Genomic DNA, 19,475 nt, shown 5'->3' with positions numbered 1-19,475 from the left:
GGTTGTGTTGAATGTTTCCCATGCTGTATAGTGGATACCACTGAGTTTCCAGGCAGAACTTGGTGGAAATTTAGAAAAACCTGCTGCCGAATTGTAAAACACAGCTGGTTTGAAAATTTTATAATTTTTATGATCATTTTGAGCAGTGCTGCTCTGGTAATTATAATTTAATTTCTCAAATTTTGAATTGATCGTTGTCAGTAAAGGAAAAGAATTACACTATTGTATTTAATTAAATTCTACTCTCACATTCCTTTCCCAAGGGAGAGAGGAGTATAATAAACATATCCCTTAGAAGTTATAAGGCTCTCCCCCAGTTGGATAAGATATTTAAATATTTGGAATCATAGTCTTCTTCATTGTTCTTCATGCAACATAGTTCTTCACACACTTGTATACTTAATTAGGAGGCTAATCCAGGGTCTGAAATTACTTACGAAAGCTTAAAAAAATAGAAGTACTTCTAAATTTGTAAAGCAGCCTGACTGCTCAGTAAAACATTAGAATAATAAGCCAAACTGTGTATTTCTGTTCAATTTTAAAATAATTTTCCATAAAACTAATGAACTGTTTTAAAACTGATTTCTGAAACTCCAGGCATTTGAAGATATTCACCTAAAGAACAGAAAAAATGTGAAAATGATCCTAGAGTATGCTGATATAATATTTACCTACATCTTTTTTATGGAGATGCTTCTGAAATGGGTAGCTTATGGTTTGCACAGTTATTTCACAAATGCCTGGTGTTGGGTTGACTTCATCATTGTATGTGTAAGTATTATATTAAGCTTGTCTTGCATGTTGGGTTTTGATATTTTCTAGACAGAGAACTACATGTAAAATTTGGTTGTGAATAAACACAAGTGTAAATGACAGTTTCCAAAAAGTGAAAAAAATTGCAATCAAAAGAGACTCTAGGATAAATTTAGGTGGAAATTGTAGGTAATAATCAGAAGTTGCTTAAGGAAAATGTATTATGTATCACTGCCATGGAGGACCATGTTGGTTCTAAAACCATTTTTTGAGTGTAGAGAGTGCAATTAGTGATCAGAAATAAAACTAAGATTAGTTAAGAGAAAGGAAAAATGTGAAGCTGCTGGCAGCTCTGCCATTTAGAAACAAAAAAAAAAGTAGAATTGCCTCCTCAAAGGAGAAGAAATTTAGATGGTAAAGGAGTTGAAAAATATTGTTGGAAAAATCATTTACTGGAGATTTAGAGATGCGGGAAAATATGTTTTGCTTTGCAACCAAAGAAATCCTTGCAATCCTTTTTATAGTTACTAAGAGAAATGCTGAAATCATAGAATCACAGAATAGTTTGGGTCAGAAGGGACCTTCAAACTTATCTAGTCCAACCCCTGCCATGAGCAGGGACACCTTCACCAGATCAGGTTGCTCAGAGCCTCATCCAAGTCATCAGTAGTGAGATGGAGGGGGTACACTGTTTGATATATAGGTATTTATTCTGAATTAAGACAAAGTTTAATACAATCTTGCCATATAAGAATGAGATATTTTTGTTTGTCAACAATACACTGGGAAGAGACTGAAGTTAAATATTTAAAACTAGGGCATCTAAACTTCCAGTAACATCAAAGTATTTGTTTGGTGGCCTCTGAATGGTTAGCTCTGAAAGTTGTAAAGTATTAGGAAATTTCAACAGAAAAGTATTATGACAATTTACAAAGAATGTGTAGTATAACTTTAGCAAATACATATCTGTAATAATAATAGCAATTCTGTCCAAAAAAGAGGAAAGGCATGAAAGTATCCAATGGCTAAACAATGAAACAACAAATTCAAACAGGAAGAAAGAGGCAAATCATGAACAGTAAAAAAAAAACTCAAACAATTATTGAAACAATTTTCTGATGTTTTTAGTTCTTTTTTCTCTCTTACAAAAATTTAAAATGAAGACTGGGTGGTGTCTTTTGAAATATAATTTTTATTTCCACACCACCATCTTATATATGTTATAAGGAATCACTGTATACAGTTCTGAGAAAAACTATGCAAGAAATGGGGATAATTTATTTGAATTATCTCTTCTGGTCTTGTAGTATATGAAATTACCGTAGTTAACAATTTGGTTGTTATACTAGCATTCCAAAATACTCTGCGAACTGGTTTTGGAAAAAAAAAAGAAAAATATGTTTCAAATTAGAAAAAAAGAATTACATTATTTGAAAAATACTAGGAAAGAGTGAAGTAAATTATATTACGATAACCTTGAATGTGTATTTTCTGCGTTTGACTTACTGGTTGAAGATACTGTAACATTCAGCCTATGATTGTCTACTGACACAAAGAAAAGAAAGGTTTCTATACCATTTAATAATCCCAGTTTCAATTGAATGAACACAGCTGTCATTTGCTTCCTGGGGACTAAATAATGTTTCCGAGGCCACATCAGTTTGTCCCACTGGGGCTGCACTGAAATCTCTCAGGAGTCTTAGAGCATTGAGGCCTCTACGAGCTTTGTCAAGATTTGAAGGGATAAAGGTAAGGATATTGCGGGTGTGCATATTGTGTGCATACTGTGTACATATTTTGTAATAACTGCATTTGAAATTTTTGTGAAAATTACAATTTGAATCTCTATTTTAGGTCCTGATGGCATTAAGGTCGTTCACATTGCCTACTTACATCTTATGGTTGTTATTTTGAAATAATACCGAACAGAATCACAGACTGTCAGGGATTGGAAGGGACCTGGAAAGCTCATCCAGTGCAATCCCTCCATGGAGCAGGAACACCCAGATGAGGTTACACAGGAAGGTGTCCAGGCGGGTTGGAATGTCTGCAGAGAAGGAGACTCCACAACCTCCCTGGGCAGCCTGGGCCAGGCTCTGCCACCCTCACTGAGAAGAAGTTTCTTCTCAAATTTAAGTGGAACCTCTTGTGTTCCAGTTTGAACCCATTACCCCTTGTCCTGTCATTGGTTGTCACTGAGAAGGGCCTGGCTCCATCCTCCTGACACTCAGTCTTTACATATTTATAAACATTAATGAGGTCACCCCTCAGTCTTCTCTTCTCCAAGCTCCAGAGCTCCCTCAGCCTTTCCTCACACGGGAGATGCTCCACTCCCTTCAGCATCTTTGTTGCCCTGCGCTGGACTCTCTCCAGCAGTTCCCTGTCCTGCTGGAACTGAGGGGCCACAACTGGACACAAGATTCCAGGTGTGGTCTCCCCAGGGCAGAGCAGAGGGGCAGGAGAACCTCTCTGACCTACTGACCACCCCCTTCTAACCCACCCCAGGTACTGTTGGCCTTCCTGGCCACAAGGGCCCAGTGCTGGCTCATGGTCATCCTGCTGTCCCCAGGATCCCCAGGTCCCTTTCACCTACACTGCTCTCTAACAGGTTATTCCCCAACTTATACTGGAACCTGGGTTTGTTCCTACCCAGATGCAAGACTCTACACTTGCCCTTGTTATACAGTTTCACAGAAATGTATAAATACAAATGAAATAAGGATATTTCATTATAATGTGCTGCCACGAGGAATTATTACCTATAGTAATGTGAACACTGGAACATATTTCCATGTTCGGTGCAATTTGCAGAACAAGGACTGTTTTTTTGACTTGTACTTTTCTTAAAGTTATCCTTTGGTTTATCCTGGACATGGAAAAATTCCTTCCAGTCTATGTGGCAAAATTTTCTGAAAACATGAAAAGGCTTGAAAAAAATAGGAAACATTTTAATTACTTGTCAGTAGAAAAGAAGCTATATCTATCATTATTACAGAAAATAAACTGTAACGTGAGGAAGAAACCTGTACTGTAAAAGCTGTAGTTTATCAGTCTCCATGATGTAAGAAGCGTAGTAACCATGGTCCTTTCTAAATTTATTTTCATTGCCTGAGGCAAGAAGTTGGGACCTGGAAGAATTGAACCACTAATTCATTGCTTCGGTGGAACCTTCACTTTTTGTAAATTCTTTTCATAATCCCCATTCTTTAGGCTGATGTGCTTATATCAGCTCAATTTGCCAGTTATTTAGACAAGGGCATGGGCCACATTTCAGACTCTCCAGGGTGGATCTGAATGACAACAATCCTTTAATAGGGTGTGATTTTCTTAATAAGAGAGGGGATTCTTCTAACTCAATTTTAAAAGCTGTTCTGAGCAAAGTATCTGGAATCTTTAAAGTCAGTGGGGAGAAATAAAAAAAATTGTATCATGCAAATCATCTAACCTGTGTTAGATCATAGAATGTGATGAGATACTAACTTGAAGTTCCGGGACAGATATGGAGCAAATCGTCTTGGAAGCCATGAAGGACTAGAATGAATCAGTTAGAAACAGCCAGCATGAATTTAGCAAGAGCAATTTTTGCCTTTTAAACCTGATCATCTTCTATGTTGAGATGCCTGAGGGAGGGAAGAGCCATCTGTGGTCTCCAATATAAATCTGGTTTGGATAGGTGAACTAGGCAAAAGATGGGTTGAACTACCAGGTTCAATGTGCGGAGACCATCAGGATAAAGTTCAACTGGCAGCTGGTTACTGGTGGCTCAGAGGTCAGTCCTAGGAGCAATACCGCTTAATGGCTTAATTAACAACTGTAAGAAAATTCAGAACTTGACTGGACGAGACACCAAGCAACTTGGTCTATGTTGGAACAGCTGATCTTCTGAGGTGTCTTCCAGTGTGCTTCATTCTGTGTGTTTCTAGTATCCAAGGCCAGGATAAAAAGCTCAGAATTTTCTCATGATGACAGCAGGCAAACATTTCCAGAGAGGTTTTTCACTATGCCCCATGAGAAAGTGGAGAAAGATGATGAAAAGAAATAGAGAATAGTCCTCAAATTCACACTGGCAACAAGCGTGGTCCTGCCTGTCAGCATCAATGTGCTGGATTCATGAATATGACATCTTATCACCGCTTGTCAGGTCCCTAGATGTCACCAGTGCAGACACCAAAAGCTGGAGTCCTATTTTCACTGGTACCATTTAGTGCTCATCATGGGTTTGCACTCACCTTGTCCTCAAGGAAGCCTAAATGAAGGAACACTGCTGACCAAAACAGCTTGGTCTTCTGGAACCCAAACTTCTCTACTTCATCTACTGTGTGCAGTCAGTTGCCAGTGGTTATTTGGTTCATTTTGTTATGGAGAGCAAGATGTTGTTCTCTTACAAAACCCTTGCAATATAAAATGGAGGATTATTTACGATATAGCAAATGTAGATCATAAAACCCATTGCCATATAACCGATTTTTAGATCCCATAGTTACTACAGACTCATAATCTTGTTTCATGTATTTCTTTTACTCAAGAATAATTCTGTTGCTATCTGTTTTACTTTCTTCCTCAAAAAGGCAAGATAGATGCCACAGAATTACATGTTAAGACAAGCTTTAAGTTGGGCCTAAGGCGGCTTTAGATTTGTTATCTACTAGTTTTCTATAGGTGAAAATCTGCAAAAGATAGAGAAGAAGAAATAATAACTGTTTTTCTGGGAAGATGTTCTAACGAATGGCAATAATTAATTCTTTTCATTCATTTCATTTGTTTAAGGTTGTTGTGAATGCACTCTTGGGAGCTATCCCCTCAATCTTGAATGTTTTGCTCGTCTGTATTGTCTTCTGGCTCCTATTTAACATTGCAGGAGTACAATTATTTGGAAAAAAATTTTCAAAATGCACACTCGAGAAAGGAAATATCAGTGACATTGATAACATCACGGATTGTTTTTTGTATAATGGAACATGGACAAATAATGATGTAAACTTTGATAATGTTGGGATGGGATACTTGGCTCTTCTTCAAGTGGTAAGTTAAGCAAAAACATGCTCAGTTTTGTCTTCTTAAAGGAAATGTGTTGAGCAGTCCAGCCATGAGACAACACTACACTTCTGTTTATCTCAATGAAATCTGGGGGTTTTTTTAGCTCTTATCTTTAAGCTGCTCAGTTCCTCCTAAAGAATGCTTTAACATATGCAACTGTGTGTTAAAATCAAGCATGGTGGTTCATGGCTTTTCAGTTTTGCTTTAATTTTGATTAACATACGAAGCTTGAAATAGTCCACATCTTATTTGATTTAAAGTTATTTTAATTTTCTTTAGCAAAAGTTACTTCTGAGTGGATGAGAAAGAAAAAGCAAGAAGCAGTTTATTTATATGTCTATATTATAATACGTCATGAAGTATTGGGATGCTAATTTATTCATCCCCCTAACACCACAACAAAGGAGAGAAAGGCATTTTTAAAAGTTGTCATTATCCACATCTCTTCTTCTAGATTAAATTCTTTGCCCTGTACCCTCCAAAGTGTTTTTTGATTCTGCAGAGTTGCTAAAAATTGCTGGAAAGAATTGTCTGCTGTTTTCTTAGAAATTACTTTTATCCTTTTAGGATAAATCTGCCAGTTAAGCTGAAACTTTTACAGCTTTGTCAAAAAGAAGAGAGTTTACAAAATTTCAATTTGAAAAGAGTTAACATTAAAACACATTTTACAGGATTCATTGCATTTTTTTTTTCCTTTTCAGGAAATACTTATTTTATTCTTTTAATGAACTCCAGTGAATTACATTTCCAAGCAGACCTTAGGAAGTGAGGAACATTTTTTATAGCACATTGCTCAGTTTCCACAACTCTTCTTGCATTTATATTAGCTTTATTTTTTAAAAATTCTTATTATTTATTCTAATTCTAGTGCCAATAACCTTAATAAACAATTTCTTTCAGGCAACGTTTAAAGGTTGGATGGATATTATGTATGCAGCAGTGGATTCACGAGAGGTACGTCACATTTTTTTCCCTTTCCTTCTTTCCTTTTCTATCCATACAATTCATTTTTCAGCTATATTTGCAGTAACAAGTCAAAAATATAAGTGGATGAATCCTTCAAACTACGTAGTGAAACAATAATCCTTGGAGTACCAAATATCCGGTAATAAGGGAAAAGAAAACTGATCAAAATGGAGTGACACCAAACAAAAAACTACTATGTCAAGAATTCAGAGGGAAAGATATTGCAAATTTTGGACAAGTCTGTTTTGGGAACAGAGTTCTGAAGGTCTTGGAGGGACTGTGTCTCTGAAGCGAATTTCCATCTTTTTTAAATGTGTACAATAGCATTAAAACAGCATGCATCTTTAGCAGTTATTTCTGGAGGTTTTTTCCCGATATTTGAATTTCTTTCTATTTCTTCCCCATTTCCATGGGTTGTTTCTCACCCTCTCACAAGCACAGTGTGTTTCAACTTTTCTGTGTTTAATTTGCTTTGCATTTTACTTACTTATTCAAGCACTGCACTCTTGAATGCAGTGAAATAGCTGCCAATTAAAAGGATCGTTCCTTGTGTACCTGATTGTGGTGAGCTGGACTTTTAATACTATGTCTCTTCTGGGGTAACATGCAAGGGGATGATTGTTCACCATTACATTTAGTCTGCGTTATTTGTCTAATTTAGGCATTCACAGTGTTACTTCTGATTTGAACTGTTTATCTGTTACTTAAGAATTTGCTAGAGCTGGATTTGGCTATTTATATTTGTTAGAAATTATCTTTATGAACCGTTACAAGAATGAAAAAGACAGTTTGTTCTACTCGCACATCTGAAGAAAGGCTTTATAATTTATCCCTTCTAAAAAGAAAATTATTTGTTATTATAAATTGGAAATGGTAAAGCTATGATTATCTGATTTTTACTAATGTTATTTTTTTCTGGTTTGATTTTTTTAACAGATAAATGAACAGCCAAAGTTCGAAGCCTTCTTAGCCATGTACACGTATTTTGTGATTTTCATTATTTTTGGATCTTTCTTCATGCTGAACCTTTTCATTGGAGTGGTTATCAGCAATTTTAACCAACAAAGGAAAAAGATAAGTACTTCATGTGCTAATTCAGATTCTCTCATAATCCCAACTTGATGAAATGAATGCTACTTTGACATCTAGATGTCTAACATTTTCAGATAACTATTTTACTGGAGAAACTTCAAATAACATTTACATACTAAGTTTTGAAAACAGAAGTCCCCTTTTCCTCAAAGCTTTTAGTAGTTTACCTGGAAATTCTATTTTCATGCCAGGTCCTTAATTTGTTCCAAGTAGGAAGACAAGGAGTTGGTAGTTTTGGAAAAAAGAAACGCTAAAAAAAGTTATACAGACTTTGCTTCAGGAGAGTGGAATTCTTGTTTTCTGCTCTGAAGATTTGCTTTGGAGAACAGAGGAGGAATTTTTGCTGAGAGTAAACACCTAACAAACGCAACAAGGAAAATCAAGAAACACTATTGCTCATGGGAGAAGTAACCCCTGCTTTCCTGCTAAAGAAACTTCAAAATGTCTTGTTAGTCAGAACTTCTAATAGTAGCTACATTTAGAAAATTCTGTCTTCAATGAAGTAACTCTACAGATTAATTTACTGGGGTTTTTAAAACTTTCTGCACTAAGATCCAAGCCATGGCCCCAAGAAAAGGTTGTCTAGAAATTTAAAGGCTTCTTAAAGCCCACAAAGCACTGACTGCTTCCAGTTTTCAATTCATAGTTCTTAGATTCCCTGTTATTTTTATTCAGTAAGAAATGGAAGCAAAAAAATCTTAGAACAGAAAATGCTACAACCAAAGGAAACAACAGTCAGCCTTCCCTAGGTTAGTTTGGCTCCTTTGTGCTAAGTTTATTTGTTGAGTTCTCTCCTTGATTGATTTAGGGGATTAAATTATCCATAATATCAGGGCAAACTGAGTCAATTAATCCACTTGGAGGTCTCGAAACAAATAAGCAAATATGACACAAAAGCAGACCCCTATAGGAGGTTTACAATTTCAACATTCACATTTGGAAGACAAAATCTGTACAGGAGACATTTATTCTTTCCACAGGCTGAATTATACACCAAATATCAAAGAATTTCTGCCCTTGGTAGAGATAGACAACAACCAAGAAATCCTTCTGCTCTCTGCATCTGAAGACAGAAAGGATATGTAGGATGAGGAACAACAGTCCAACTTCACTGTAATAATTTCCTTTTCTGACAAAGTCCCAGTTACAACAATCCCAACAGACAGAAACAACACTGGTTAAGCATCTTATGAGTCTGAACACTCACTAGAAGTTGATGTGGACATAACAATTTTCCTCAGTACATTCTATCAGTGGGCATTTTTTTCTTTTTCATTTCTTTGCTGCTTTTTGGGGATTTTCATCAAGATTCCATATAGTGAAGTTAAACTGAATTTTCAGAGGCCTTGCCAGAATTATTCGAAGTTCACATGCCCTACTGAACATTGTTCTATATTTGTTTTACAAAATGCTAATCAGTCAGTGCTTTTATGGAAAGTGGCTTCCCCTGAATACTTGGTTCAAAATAATTGCTAGATAATACCAGAGCTGTACGTAGTAATAAGATGAGTACCAGAAATTTTTTATCAGGAAGCCCCTTGCAGAACTTGGTCCCAAAGTGCTTATTCATAGCCGTCCATTTACTTGCTAGCCCAGCAATATACTTCTGTTCCTACCTTTCCCAAAAATATAGATGGAAAGTATATTACTTGTTGATGAGTCTTATGTCATTTTAAAAATATGAAATAGATTTTTAAAATTTCAGAAAGTCCCTCACATTTGAGGAAACAGACTCAGGAATGCTGCCTAGACTAAACTTCCACGATCAAACTCTGATCAGCTTTTTGCAGTACATCTTTTCAAAGAACAAGGGGCAAAGGAGAAATGCTGAAGACACATTTTGTCTCTGTGCTCTCTTAGATTCCGCTCACAACAGCTGTAACATACTTCCTTTACATAAACTTGTTGGTATTTATCTGGTTGACAGCTTACACTTCAGCTGAACAACAGTATCTTTTCTCTTTACTTAGGTGGAAAAGATCTATTTCTGACTGAGGAACAGAAAAAATACTACAACGCTCTAAAAAAACTGGGATCCAAGAAACCTCAAAAACCCATCCCAAGACCATCGGTGAGACCATCTTAAGTAGAATATGATGGAAGACAAAAAGATGATGACCGTATTTAAATTCAGTAGCCAGGCATATGGAAATAAACTTCCACATTAAAACCTTCCTCATTCACTGTAGTATTTGCATTTTACTCTCTTTTTCTTCATTTCATCTAATGCCATATTTTTTTGTGGGCATTAATTTAAGGGAATTTACACAGTATTTATCAGTTATTCAAATATACAACCTATTTCTAAAGGTTCGTTAAATATTTGCTATTCATAACATGGTTACTTAAGTTGCATGATATTGCTTCTGCAACTAATTGGATTATTGCAGGTGAGAATGAATAGCGAGTAGTACATGTCCCCTGGCTATTTACTTTATAATAATCTCATGCTTTATTTCTTATAATTCTTAAATTTCATTCCAGTCCTGGCTTCACATAGCAACTATTTAGAGTTTTTCTTGCTTAAGACATTTTAATTAGAATCGCTTATCCTAAAGTGTTTGCTTCAATAAGTATTTCTATTGAAAGAGCAACCACAATGTACTCTGAATGTTTTCCTGCTGTATAATGAAATGCCATTGCATGATACCTGAAAATACTTAGCCAAGTATTGAACGTTTGTTTTGAAGGTCTGAAGGAATCAACCAAAAATGCTTCTAGTAGCTTATTGTTAAATCCATATTCTCTTAAATTTTCTTTCTACGCACAAATTACTGATTAATATTTTAATGTATCCTGAGTCTTAGAAGTAGCATTAAGCAGTTCTTCTTGTTCTCTCCACAGAATATGTTCCAGGGATTACTCTTTGACATAGTATCGCACAGAGCCTTTGACGTTACTGTTGTGACATTAATCTGTCTAAATATGGTCGTTATGACGGCAGAAAGTAACCAGGATGGCATCAAGGATGTTCTTAATAAAATCAACTTTTTCTTTGTGGCGGTATTTACTGGGGAATGTGTCATAAAAATACTAGCCTTAAGACATTACTTCTTCACCAGTGGCTGGAACTTATTTGATTTAGCTGTTGTGGTCCTTTCACTAGCTAGTAAGTATAAATCATTATTACATCAGGTACTATGACTTACCAATACTAAGCCAAATTTCAGTGTGAAATAACTACTTATATATATATCTGATGTACAAATTCCAGATCCATTGTACTTTTTTTTCAAGGTATATGCTAAGGGATTACTCTTGAATGGATACATTTTTGTTATACCTTATATTTTTGCAAAACACCAAAAGGTAAATGGGTAGATTTCATAGTTTTCATTTTTTTAAAGTATGAGTTTTATCAAGTAATTAGCATAACAGGAATTTAATGCAGTAACATGTTTTCTAAGTTATCGTACGTAAACTGTTGTCATAATGTTTTTATGCTTTCAATTTACATGTAATCACATTAAATGTTGTTTTCACATTCATATATCCACACATACATTCAAATATTCACACATACATTCATATGAAAAATTGGAAGGATTTATTTCATTTTCCAGGGCTTTCTTTTAAGAAGGCAGATCCTGAGGGCTGATTCAGAAAGCTCAGGAAAATTTAATTGCTCAGCACCATTCTAAATGTGGGCTGCTATTTCTGACTGAAAAGTCTTATTAAAACTGGCTTGGTTTTGTTTTGCTTTTCAAGTAAGACTAGATGCTTATCGTTTCCTCTACAAAAGGTCATATTAGCTTTAGTTTCTTGTACAGTTTATTTGATCTGTCCTTCCTACTCAGGCTCAGGTTATATCATAGAATAAAGAGAAAGCCCCATACCTTCCAACACAGGAGGTGATCAGATTTAAAAGGAATTTTTAAAGTACTTGATTAATGCCTAATTCCACCCCCTGAATTAGAGAAATCTGAGAGAATGCAGTTTCCAAACGATACATAATTGTGATGCCTCTTTAATATTTAAATGTATTCCAATTTGTCTTTCTTTTCCTAAGCTCTTTTGTAAGCAATCGAAGTATTGATGATAATGTTTTTGTTGAAAACGATGTAATATGATCAACATTACTTTCAACATCTGAAGCACAGAATGTATTAATAGCAAAATTGACATAAATAGGGAATTTCACTGATATGGCTTGACGACATTTTATTTTCTTCTCCATTTCAAAGGTATTGGACTTTCTGAAGCCTTTCAGACTTCATTCTCTCCTACAATTTTGAGAATATTTCGTTTGGCACGAATTGGCCGAATCCTGAGATTAATTCGAAAAGCTAGAGGAATTAGAACTCTTCTTTTTGCGTTACTGATGTCTCTTCCTGCTCTGTTCAACATCGGTCTTTTGCTTTTCCTGGTTATGTTCATTTTTGCCATTGTGGGCATGACAAACTTTGCCTGTGTTGCCTGGGAAGGTGGGATTGATAACCTTTTTAACTTTCAAACCTTTGATAGCAGCATGCTTTGTCTCTTCCAAATTACAACATCAGCTGGCTGGGATGGTCTTCTGGTGCCTCTGTTAAGAAGTTCTAATTCATGTGCTCCCAACTTAAATATAACAAATGAGGAGAGAAATACTTGCACAAACAAGGCGGTTGGTATTTTATTTTTTGTAAGCTATGTCATTATATCCTTTCTCATTGTTGTAAATATGTACATAGCTGTCATTTTAGAGAACTTCAGCGTTGCCACTGAAGAGAGCACAGATCCACTTTGTGAGGATGACTTTGATATGTTTTATGAGACCTGGGGAAATTTTGATCCTCAGGCAACACAGTTTATTGAATATTCTGCTCTTTCAGACTTCGCAGATGCTCTGGCAGAACCCTTACGCATTCCAAAGCCTAATAAAATCCAGCTCATATCCATGGACCTCCCTATGGTTAGTGGAGATAAGATCCACTGCTTGGATATCTTGCTTGCTTTCACTAAAAGGGTCTTGGGAGAATCTGGAGATATGGGTGGTCTTGAGATACACATGGAAGAAAAATTTATGGCTGCCAATCCATCTAAAGTTTCTTACAAGCCGATTACCACTACCCTTAAAAGAAAACAAGAAGAGGTATCTGCTCTTGTTATCCAGAGGGCCTTCAGGAGGTATTTGATGCAGCGTTCTTTTAAAACTAAATCAGTCTTATACCGTCACAACCATTGTAACAGTGCTGTCTTTGAAGAAGAAATACATGAGAAGGAAAGGCTTATTTCATCGATGCTTAATGAAAACAATGGTAGGAAGCTTGATAAATCACTGACTGTATCTTCTATATCTCTCCCTTTATTTTATGATGGTATTGCTAAAACAGATAGTGATAATGTGGACACATAAGCTTGCCCCAGGCTGCAGCATTTTTTATTAAAGTAATACCAGTTATTTTGAGATAGAGAAACTGTTTTGATCCCAAAGCATAATACTCTATATATAGAATAATGATGACCCTTTTAGACCCTTTTGTGACTCTTCAATTTTGTAAATGCTTCTTAAAATATTTAAGATTTTAACAACTATGTCATGAATATTAGAGGAAAATCAAAACAATAGGTTTATGTTTTCCCTCAGCGACTGGAGTATTTAGGTTTGTTTTGCATTGGTTCATATTTCTGTGTTTACAAAAGAAATCTGTAAAAGATCAGTTTAAACTGTACTATGATTTATAAGCAAACAGGCTGTGGAACAATGTATATCTTTTTAAAGATAAAGCCTGGTTTCAAAAACTGGTTGTTGTAGCAAAATTAAATAATTACTAGATTTTCTGTAAAAAAACTCTCTTAAGACACTTGAGTATAATCAGCCACTAATTTCTATGGTTTTTTGGAACTATTTTCTTCCTAGTGCCTTCAGATGGATTTGTTTATGCTTAAGAATTTTTGAGATGTCTTTACACTTGCATCTAGATGGATTTAACATATGATCCTTGGGTTTCTGTGCTTGAAAGCTGTATTTAATTTGTTTGTTATATCATTCGGTGTATGAAAATTGGGATAATAACAGTTACCAAAATCAAAGGGTGCTATGTAAGAGGTATGGTTTCCAGAAAATCTTAAGTATTCTTGTATATAAAATTTCATCATTATACTTCATTCAAATATCATAGTAAGAAAAGGAGCTCATGGTATATCTTATGAGCCAACATTTATTAGAGTTAGAGGAAGTATTTATTTCATTGGTTCTGAAAACAAAACAACAAACATGTATGAACAATGTGTATTGATATTACTTTTACTAGGTTTGGGCAGTTTAAGTTGGTCAGATGAAGTTTCACGGTGGCCTCAGAACTACTAACGAAATAGGAATTTTTTAGATTCTTCAATAAATAGCTCAAATGCTTAACGTGTTTTTGTCTGTTTTGTCTGTGTGATCTTCGGTTTCAGTTTAATAAAAGGAATAATCTGTTATAAGAGAGGTAGAGCCACAGTAATATAGTTTTCCAAAAATAGCTAACAATTAGGACAAGAAAACTCAAAATGTTTTTTTTTTTTAGGGAATGAGAGAAGATTTAGCATTTTCATGCCAAGAATAGCAGGAACAATAAGGTAATTTTTCAATTTTTACTGTTACTTCCCTGTGGGGGACGATGGTGGGTCCGTGGATTCCCTGACGGAGGGCATGGCAACAGAAATTAGCCTTGAAGATATGAAGGCCTACCCATGAGAAAGATGGGAGTAAAGGAGTATCTGGAGATGTTAAGGATGTACCCTGAGAGAGAAGGGAGTAGAAGAGTAACATTGATGATAGCAAAAAGAGCCAACGAGATGTTACTGCTGTAACTTGTCACCAATAGTGAAGAGACACATGAATTGGTAAAACTGTATAAAAATGCACTTGTGGCAATAAATGGCATCTACTACTTTCATCCTGGAAGAACTTGGTCTATGTCGTTTGTCTGTCTCAACCGCGACACTTCCCTTGTTAAATACTATTAAAATATGACAGATATAGTCAAAGCTAAGCTGTTTGTAGGACAAATAAAGGCACATGAAAGCTGAGAGTTAGAGTACAGGGTGTTTTGAATTAGCTTTATTACTTCCACAACCAGCTTCTGTTCAGAAAAAGGTTGACAAAGAAGGATAACTCAGAAATGTGCAATTGGTGTCAGCAGCACCGGGCAGGGACACAGAGAGGCTTGCTGGGTTTGTTTGCTTGAGACCTTCTCCTTGTCCATCTTGGGTGGATTTCATGCCTATGGTGCACAGTGATGCTTTTGAGGTGAAACTCTTTATTCTGTTCGCTGTGAGGTGGAATGGGCCGAGAGATTTTGCTCATTGATCAGATGCCATTAGATGGCAGCATTTACTGTGTTTTAGAATATGGCCAGTAAGTGAAACAGATGTCGAACTTGTACACATCAGCCTGGGGGTATTAAATTAATTGTAAATAACTTTGGTTTTTTTTCCAGGCTCTCAATCTAACCACAGTTTTCAGCAGGTGCTTGTTCACTGACTGTTCTGGTTTATACATACACCAGAGTGACAGACCTTATTCTCTGCAGCTTCCAGAGGGGTAGTTGCAAGTATAACTCTATAGGAATGTAGCAGAAAATGTTTGTTAGGAAAGACGTAAGAGTGCTTAGTTCTTATGCTTTGGAAAAGAAAAGAAAGACTGGAAGAACCATATGAGAAAATGATAAACACTAATTAAAAATAAAAAATAAGAAGGAAATAAATAAAACAATAAAATAATAATAAAATAAATAAAATAAATATTTAAAATGTTGAACACTAATAATATGTAACAAAATGCCAGGGTATTTTTAAATTAATCTGATCTTTACTATTTGAAACGATGTCGTTTGACTGCAACAGCAGGTCCTGTGCTGTGGTCCGGAATTATAAATACTTCAAAGGTAAACACTTCATTCCCATTGTAGCGGCAGTAATTTTGGACAAGATTTTGGACAAAATCACACCTGCCACAGACACATTAGTGATTATTTTGCCCCAGAAACATATAAAAGAATCTGGATTCACCACAGTGGGAATTTAAAAGTCTGACCAATTTTTTAATATTGCTTAAGCATTAAAGCAGCCTTAGCTGACTATTGGAGGGTTGAAATGGGAATGATGATACCCAGTTGTTGGAGGTTTTTCATGCAAGAATTGCCCAAAAGCCAATTCAGCTGCTGAGGCAATGTGGAGTGTCTTAAGAAGACTGTATATGGTGGTGAGTTAATAGCAGTGAACAGGCGAGAGTTTTTGATAATTCTGGTATCCAGAACTGTGAGTTCCTCCAGATAAAACTGCCTAAACATGTGTGAACTTCACGAGATGTGGTCAGGAATGCTAGGAACACAGTCATAGAATCACAGAATGTCCTGAGTTGGAAGGGACTCACAAGGATCATCGAGTCCAACTCCTGTCCCTGTATATGACAACCCCACAGTTCACACCATGTGTCTGAGGACGTTGTCCAGTCTCTTCTTGAACACTGTCAGGCTTGGGGCTGTGACACCTCCCTGGGGAGCCTGTTCAGTGTCCAGCACCCTCTGGGTGAAGAATCTTTTCCTAATGTCCAACCTAAACCTTCTCTGGCACATCTTCCTGCCATTCCCTCGGGTTCTGTCAGTGGTCACTAAAGAGGAGCTGGAGCCGCCATGAGCTCTCCCCTCAGTCTCCTCCAGGCTGTACAGAGCAAGTGAATTTAGCCACTCCTCATATGGCTTCCCCTCCAAACCCTTCACTAACACAAATTCATAGTTATTAATATTTTTAGTAGCATTATAAGAAAGTCTTCACCCAGGTTGCACTTCCTCAACACCAAGAATAATACAGAAATGTAACAGGAAAGTAAAAATAGGCTATCAGTAATCCCATTAGCCAATTCACTTATCACAGTATCTCATCACAGATGCAAGACAAAGGTAAGAAAATGCCAGAGATTGTGATAACTAACGAGATAGCAGCATAATGGTCCTTCCCCTTTGGTATCCCTAAGTGTCATCAATTTCTAGCAAGATGAGAGATTAGAAGAACAAGAAATGGTACAACTTAAAGGTCAGATTGATTGTTTGGTAGCAGCTGGTACAAAAGAAACCTTGAACAGTAAAGAGTAGTTCAGGAAAAGATAATGGAAATGGACGGGGAGAAGAGATGAACTTTGAATGAGAAAGGACTATCTGGTATGTTGAACACACACTTCAGGAATCACATATTGCCTGCTAAATCTAGGAAGGCTGAGGATAGCATCCATTATGCTTTCCCTGGCCACATAACAAACAGAAGATTTTAGTTCCCAAAGTGAAAACTATAGCATAAAAAAAGACTCCACCAGTATCATAGAGGTCTGTATTCCTAACAAATACATAAGCAGTTCCCAGCAAACTGCTTGATTCGATCTACGCTGGAAGGCAAAATGTCCAATATTTCTGATACTTCGAAGAGAAGGAAAATTCTGACTTCATCCTCAGTCTGGCACACACTATCCCAGTTTGTCTCAGGTTCTACTAATTCCATCACAGCTTTCTCGTGCTCCACTACCATGGTAGTCATAAATGATTAAGAATCAAATTCCATGTCTGTTGCAAATTAATGCAACTGAAGTATTGTCCAGTTTTGGGTTCCTCAAAACAAAAAATATATTAGAGGAAGTCGAGTGTAGGGCCATCAAGATATCGGAGCACATGACTTCCTAGGGAAAGCTGAAAGATTGATTTGTTCAGTGTTAAGAAGAAAAGTTGAAAGTGTTGGCTGCAACTACTCAATGAGTGGCTATAGAGATATGAGAGCCGAACTCAGATGTACAGATACAGATAAGAGTCAACAGGCACAAGTTCCAAGAAGGAAATTAGGATTAGACATTAGGAAAAAATCCACAGTGAGGGTGGATAAACTTTGGAACAAATCACCAAGTGGTGTTGTGGCATTTTTGTCCTTGGACAAATTCAGAACTTGACTGGACAAGACACTGACCAGCCTGATCTAGCTCCAAACTTGGATCTACCTTTGAAGGTGAATCTGCCCTGAGTTCAGTTAGTTGAACTTCAGAGGTCCCTTCCAATCTAAATTACTCTATGGTTCTATGACAGTAGCCACACATTTTTCAAACAGAAAAATTATGGCTAAACAGGACTTATCCACATTAATCAACAGCCACAGAATCACACAGAATCACAGAATGTCAGGGATTGGAAGGGACCTGGAAAGCTCATCCAGTGCAACCCCCCCATGGAGCAGGAACACCCAGATGAGGTTACACAGGGAGGTGTCCAGGCGGGTTGGAATGTCTGCAGAGAAGGAGACTCCACAACCCCCTGGGCAGCCTGGGCCAGGCTCTGCCACCCTCACTGAGAAGAAGTTCCTTCTCAAATTTAAGTGGAAGCTTTTGTGTTCCAGTTTATACCCATTGCCCCTTGTCCTATCATTGGTTGCATTTGTATTATCTGGGAGTCTGAGTCCATACCAATCAGTATTATTTCAGATATGCAGTTCTAGACTCTCTGTACAAATTAGTGCAAATTAACAAGAGATTTCTTATCTGTCCACCCCTGGGAACCAAAGGATGAGTCCTCTGTAACCTCTACAACATCATGTCAAATTTCTTTCTGAAAGTTTCTCCAGTACCCCCGTCCATTATAAATATTTGGATAAAGATATTAAGTGGTTTCAGAGCTGAATGTGGTGGCACAAGTTTCGGCTCTTTGCCCTCCCACAGAAATGATGTGAAGGCATCAACCCAGTAAGTGGTTTTATCGATTTATAGAGACTTTTGAAAGAGTAATAGATATGTTTTGGCAACCCCTCAGGAAAATATAGCTGTTTGGGCAAATCTGTTGCAGTTATCTGCTTTGTGGCTCCATGAAGCTAAGGTAAGACATGCCAAGATGATTTTTGATAATAGTAATTACCTTAATGCAGAGTTGCTACGGCTCTGGGCAGGTTGAAGGCAATGCAGTTTCCTCTTCTCTCCAGGTTCCAGGGAACACGGGCTTATGCAGGAGCATTTAAAAGTTATAGATTCATAGGTTAGATTAAGACAACAGCCACGCTACCTTGCTGCCCAAACATTGGGTAGAATTTATGCTCAAAGGTAAATTACAGTAGTCACGAGAAAGATCAACACTTATGTAAATTTTATATATGTATACCCTTCTTGAGTCGAATTGAGTATAACTGGGGAGAGTATTTTAATAGTGCTCCTAATATGCCACCAGCCTTAGCACGCTCTGCAGAATTCATCAGCAAAGATTTCATACCACTACTTCAATTACCTATGGCTGGAGTAATAGCACAAGCATAATAAGGTAAATAGAAAGTTGTCCTTGTGTTTGCTGCAGCTACAGGCAAAGCTTCTAACTGCTGCAGCAGAAATCCGTGTTTGCGTAAAAAGAGAGATTCTACGATATCTGCACACAGGAATCCACCAAAATACTTCCAGCTGCTGCTTCCTCTGCCCATCTGTAGAAAATTTCTCCCCCCTTTCAATGAAACAACAGTAAGTATTAATCCAAATAGCAGCAACAAAACCCACCACAGCACCTTTGGAGAACAGCATTTTGTTCCTCCCTCCACTTATGTGGTGCCCATCGCTCATTGCTCAGGCTCTCTGACATCCCATTCAATTTAAAACTTGTGCTTATGTCCATTATGTCCACCCTGCTTAACTTCAGATTCATCCTATACATTGT

At 36.8% G+C, this 19,475-nt stretch overlaps 1 protein-coding gene across 1 annotated transcript in view; it reads left to right on the top strand.

The window, feature by feature from the left end:
- Nucleotides 1-13,183, top strand: part of LOC308053379 (sodium channel protein type 5 subunit alpha-like) — a gene marked incomplete at both ends in the record, with an annotated part of 38,150 nt that extends 24,967 nt beyond the window's left edge. Inside the window, 9 exons of the mRNA XM_080364229.1 lie at nucleotides 2-156; nucleotides 598-805; nucleotides 2,414-2,502; nucleotides 5,521-5,775; nucleotides 6,691-6,744; nucleotides 7,693-7,834; nucleotides 9,819-9,919; nucleotides 10,693-10,957; nucleotides 12,033-13,183. Coding sequence (XP_080220355.1) covers nucleotides 2-156; nucleotides 598-805; nucleotides 2,414-2,502; nucleotides 5,521-5,775; nucleotides 6,691-6,744; nucleotides 7,693-7,834; nucleotides 9,819-9,919; nucleotides 10,693-10,957; nucleotides 12,033-13,183 — 2,420 coding nt within the window. The remainder of the gene's footprint in view (nucleotide 1; nucleotides 157-597; nucleotides 806-2,413; nucleotides 2,503-5,520; nucleotides 5,776-6,690; nucleotides 6,745-7,692; nucleotides 7,835-9,818; nucleotides 9,920-10,692; nucleotides 10,958-12,032) is intronic.
- Nucleotides 13,184-19,475: the final 6,292 nt, after the last annotated feature.

Source organism: Nesoenas mayeri (genome assembly GCF_963082525.1).
Source record: "Nesoenas mayeri genome assembly, chromosome: 2".
NCBI lineage: Eukaryota > Metazoa > Chordata > Aves > Columbiformes > Columbidae > Nesoenas > Nesoenas mayeri.
This window is presented reverse-complemented; position numbering and strand designations above follow the sequence as displayed.